The 5,687-nt window shown below is 40.0% G+C and overlaps 1 protein-coding gene across 1 annotated transcript in view; it reads right to left on the bottom strand.

Moving 5' to 3' along the window:
* The window catches only part of LOC102853706 (syntaxin-8-like), a 288,802-nt gene that overhangs the window by 158,548 nt on the left and 124,567 nt on the right, over positions 1-5,687 (bottom strand). Inside the window, exon 6 of the mRNA XM_006900521.1 lies at positions 5,166-5,258. Within this exon, the coding sequence (XP_006900583.1) occupies positions 5,166-5,258 (93 nt within the window). The remainder of the gene's footprint in view (positions 1-5,165; positions 5,259-5,687) is intronic.

Raw genomic sequence — 5,687 nt, 5'->3', positions numbered from 1 at the left:
GGAGGAGTGATAGGGAATGGCAAAGGACACACTGACAAAGGAGATTAATCAGAACTGGCTTTGACAAGCACTGTGACAATAGGACAATTAAAACAGACTTTCAAGGGGAAAAAAAAAAGAGGAACGAACTGGGGGAAGGGTAGAGAAAATAGTGCAACAACGAATGAATGGAAACCCAAAATACCTGTAAATGTTCATTTAAAAAAAACCACTAGGCCTTAAAAAAAACAAAAAAAAATATTTGTTTGCTTTTGTGGTAGTAGTTCTTACCTTGAAAGAATTGTACAATGATTTGAACCAGAAAGTTACCCCAGCAAATAACTTGGTGTCAATTCCTCATCAATCCACAGTCTACCACACTGAGGACAATCTGAACACATTCCAGGATGGATACGCATCACTAGCTTGGTGGCCAGGGTTCTTGAGCATGTGGTTGGGTGCATAAATTAAAGTTCCTTAAGATAAACAGCAAGTCTACACATTTTCTATGGAGCTTATTTTCCTGCCCATATTGTCTTTCAAGGAGGAAACTGACCAAAATCTGATTTCCATTATAATTATGTGTATTTGTGTATGTTGTTGTTATGTGTCATCGAGTCGCTTGTGACTCATAACGACCCTATGTACAACAACTCTAAACTCTGCTCTGTCCTGTGCCATTCTCATTGTCTCCGACACAGTCATCCCGATTGCCCCAGTCACCGAATCAATCCACCTCCCAGAGGGCCTTCCCCTCCTGCGCTGTCCCTCCACCCTCCCAAGCATGATGTCCCTCTCCAAGGACCAGTCCCTCCTTACAACACAACCAAATTATGTCAGACAGTGCCTCAGAATCCTTACCTCCAAGGAGCTGCCCAGTTTAACCCTCTCCGGGATGAATTTGTTTGTTTCCTTAGCAGTCCACGGTACCCTCAGCACTCTTCTCCAACATTCCAGCTCAAAAGCATCAATTTTCCTTCTATCCTCCCTGGTCATTGTCCAACTCTCTGATGCATAACAAGTGGCTGATTGCAAAGACCATGGTCTGTATCAGATGCACCTTAGTCTCCAGAGACACACCGTTGCTCTTCAGTACTTTAGAGAGGTCCCTAATAGCAGAGTTTCCCATTGCAATACGTCTTTTAATTTCCTGGCTGCTGGTGCCAAGAGTGTTACATATAACACTACATAATCTACATAAAACAGAAATATACCAGAAAAGGTAAGTGGACATGTTTTCCACTAAAGGAATAATAGAAAAGTGGTAAGACTGCTTCCTATCAAAAGCAGAAAATCTGCAAGACCCAGAAAAACAAGGCAGCTCGAGCAGGCTCTGATGCCCCCGACTCCACTGTTCTGCAACCATTGTCAGCACCATCAGGAAGATCCACAAACTGACCTCCTTCCTGTGCTTCAACTATTATGAACCACTACTGGGATCATGAAGAAGATCTGGTGGCCTAGCGGTAAGGAGTTGTGGGTCCACCAGCTGCTCTGTAGGAGAAAAATGGGCACTCTCCTCCCCAGTGATTTACAGGCTCTGAAAACCCTGGAGATCACTTATGAGTGGGTTTTGACTTGACAGCACATAACAACAAAATTAGGATTATTACGAGCCCCAGTGACATAGTAATAGTGTAATGTGTCAGGTTGCTAATCACAGGATCAGCAGTTCAAATCCACTAGGGGCTCCACAGGAGAAAGATAGGTAGACTCTTTCTGATAAGATTTACAGCCAATCTAGCTATGAAGGTAACGAAGAGATAAAGTTTCTTAGTTTGCTTTAGGAAGCTAAAGAGAATAAATAGCACTGAGGGGGAAAATTAGTTCATTCTCTCTGGGTCCTAACAAGAAGAGAGAGATGCACCCGAACAATTTCAACAAGTCTCCCTGTCAGGGTGAGTATCCATCCATTCTCAGGGTTCTCACTATCATTTTTATAATATATACATTTTTATTGTGATTTTAATGAATGTTTATAGAAAACTTGGACTACTATTCATTCATTGTTGTACATTTTCCTCCTTACCCCTCCTTGTTTGCTTTTTTAAAAAAATAAAATATTCATTGTTGCATAATTTTCTCCCCCCACCCCCCTCAGTCCACTTTGCTATGGACCTCTTATTCTGGACTGTTGTCATGCAAATAATGCCTAATCGTATATTAGTTTTTGCCATATATATTTATAAAATATATATATTATAAATTTTTTTTAATTATAAAATTTATAAACAGTTATAAAATATGTCTTTTTTCCACAAGTTTGAGGCTGTTTTCCAGTTTGGAAGATATTTGGGGCAGCTGGATTCTACAAAGGTGTGTTTTCCTGTTTTGGTTGAGGCTTGGGTGTGGACTGCTTGCTGAGTGGATTTAGCCTCATATTTAAAAAGGTATCTTGTTTTAATTGTTTTCAGTCAAACATTCTTCTAAGTAGGACAGCACTGGTCTGTCAATTTGCTGTACAGAGGTAACTCATGGTTGCTGTGATGCTGAACACTGTGCCACTAATATGTCAAATGCAATACTGGTTACCCATGGTGGGCAATATTTGGTGGAGCTCCCAAATTAAAACCGGCTGGAAGCAGGAGTGACATCCACTTCCAAAATAGCTTGCCTCCAGAAACTCTACGAACTTAGAGAAATAATGAAAGTAATACATGTCCAGGTCTTTCGTTCATAGGGTCACTATGAGTCGTCTATGACTCGATGACACTTAACCACAAAAACAACAACATGTTCTTTTTAAACAGTTCTTTCCTTCATCTGTTCCAATGCAGTGATCATTATTCATCTCCTCTTTTCTTAGTTTCCCTCCAACCCCCATATCCAGAGCTGCCACCCAAACAGGTATATACACACCTATATTTATTGCTGTGTTGTTCACCATAGCAAAGAGATAGAAGCAACCCAAGTGCCTATCAACAAGTGAATGGATAGAGAAGCTGTGGTATATTCACATAATAGAATATTACACAGCATTAAAAAATAAGGCACTCATAAAATATTATACAACATGGGTGATCCTGAAGGACATTATGCTGAGTAGACTGTCACAAAAGGAAAAATACTGCATAATGTCACTGTTATAAAACAGAACTCACTATCATTTACACAATAACTTCTCCATCTATCACAAGTACTAGTATCCAAAGCTCAAGCGTTAGAACTTTTACTTTTCTCCCCTTACTTTGTCTTCCTTAGAAAGGAAGCTAGTATAGTTGAGAAAGCAGTTAAATAAGAGTCAGAACCCTAGGCCCGAGTTTCAGTCTGAACTCTGAAGTGATATAACGTTGGACAAGTTCCTCAGCATCACTAAGCTTTGTGTCTAACATATGGCTGGACAGTCTAAGTAAAAGAACCTACAAGACAGTACTCCCTACCATAGTAGAAACTTTGAATAAAGGCAGCTTTCCTAAAACAACTTTCTTAGAATTTCAGAACTCACTTCCAGGTGAAAGCTCCTCACATGTACCTTTTCTGGCCTGATCTCTCTGCACACTCTGGTACTACCTCCAGCTGCCTATTTGGTAGGTCCTCCTGGCTCTCTTGCTGACATCTCTAATGAAACCTTCCTCAAACTGAACTTGTATGCCTACTCAAAAGCCAGTGAGCCCTCTCAATTTCTTTGACTTCATAACAGTAAACATGCTGCCAGTTCCTCATGATCATCCCTTCCTTCCCATTCCTGCTACTACAACTCTCACCTGGTCCTCATCGCCATACCTAATGCACACCTCAGGCACAAGGGCCTCTCAGGGCTGCCACTTGTCTCAGAGCTGTCTCTCCATCCATCCTGCTATCTCCAGCCAGATTTGTCACATCTAGCCCTGAACAAAATCTTCAAGCACTTTTCTCCCTGCAGCCTTCTATTTGAGACAAAAGTGCTAAGGCCACTGCATGTGCTAATATGACAGCTTCTGTGTCCTGTCCTCAGTGTGCACACAGCAATGAGCAGTGACCTATGACCCCTGGGTAAAAGGAAAGCTCCTGGGGTAAAGGCACCATAAAGCGAAGTCTTTTTAAAAGCAGTTATTGAAAAGTAGAAATTTTTAATCACACTTTCTTTATGTAGTATTTAATTGAAGAAAACAAAGATTCTCAGCCCTGGGCCAACTGGAGAAGAGATTGAGACTGTTAACAATTTCAGCTTGACTGGTTATGTAATCTTGGTACCAGCAGTCAGGAAATCAAAAGAATAATTGCATTAAGAAAATCTGCTGTCAGGAACCTGTCCAGAGTACTGAAGAGTAATGATGTCAGTCTAAAGACTAAGGTGTGCATGATCCAGGTCACAGTCTTTGCAATTACTTGCTAAGCATTAGAGAGCTGGACAATGACCATAGAGGACAAAAGAAGAACTGATGCCTTTGAGTTGTGGTGGAGAAGAGTACTGAACATACCATGGACTGGCAAGAGAACTAACGTGTCTGTCCTGAAGAGAGTGAAGCCAAGCTGTTCCTTGGAGGCAAGGATTTTGAGGCTCCATCTCATATACTTTGAGCATGTGGTCAGGGGGGACCAGTCCTTGGAGAAAGATATCATGCTTGGAAGGGTGGAAGGTCAGTGCAGGAGAGGAAAACTCTGAATGAGATGGATTGACATGGTAACTGGAGTAATGAGGGTAGGTGTGTCAGGGACAGTGAGATGGGCCCATGATAAAGCAGGACTCAGAGCCATTGTTAGAGGGTTGCTATGAGTTATGGTCAGTTCGTCACCACATAACAATAATCAAAGTCTGTCACAAACCAGCCTGTAATCATTACATTAAATTATAATAACCCACAAGTACTAAACCACTTTCCATGTTTCATAACATAAAAATGACTCAGCAAATATTTGAGCCTTTAATATATATATATGTATGCATGTATGTAAGTATATGTATGTGTATATGTATATGTATATGCTGTTGTTTACTATAGAGTTAGAACCAACCCTCTGGTGGGTTTTCAGAGGCAACTAATTGATGCATAGAAGGAGACTGCCCATCTTATTTGCGCTGGAGCAGCTGGTGGCCTTGAACTTTGTGCCTTCAAGATTGCAGCGCAGCTTATTGCCTCCAGGCCACCAGAACTCCCTATATAAATATATATATTAGATATATATATATTTATCTATATAGATATAAATATCTATAGATATAGATATAAAATGGCAAATGTTATCAATTTCAGACTTGTTCTTACCATTTTGTTCATCTAATTCATTCCCAATTTCCTGTCCCATTTGTTTCTGGCGACTTATGATGGAGGAAAGGGCTTCAAGACCGGCATCCTGCTCTGAAAGGAGAAAGAAAAACAATAAATTAACTGGAAAATCAAGGAAGGACAATTAAAAATTCAGAAATACATGCATCTAAAAACATACACAAAAAGTGACATTTTAAGACATTCAGGAAAAGACAGATAAAATAGTTAATAGTCCACAATAAAGCTAAAAGATAATCCCATATCTTACATAAAACTATTTCCAGATAATTTCATGTTAAAAGTGAAATAAGATTTAACTACATAAACATTTAATCTTTCTGGCATATAATATGCAAAGCATGTGTACAAATCAATCTGAAAAATCTTAGTATCCAAAGTTTGAAAGTGGGCAAAAGGTAGGTAATTTCCAAAATAATGTTGTTGTTGTTGTTGTTATGTGCCGTCGAGTCGCCTGCGACTCATAGTGACCCTATGTACAACAGCCCTAAACTCCGCTCT

Source organism: Elephantulus edwardii, unplaced genomic scaffold, assembly GCF_000299155.1.
Source record: "Elephantulus edwardii isolate Elephantulus edwardi_28Jun2011 unplaced genomic scaffold, EleEdw1.0 scaffold00286, whole genome shotgun sequence".
Taxonomy (NCBI): domain Eukaryota; kingdom Metazoa; phylum Chordata; class Mammalia; order Macroscelidea; family Macroscelididae; genus Elephantulus; species Elephantulus edwardii.
The sequence above is the reverse complement of the archived record's forward strand: the minus strand, read 5'-3'. Positions and strand labels throughout refer to the sequence as shown.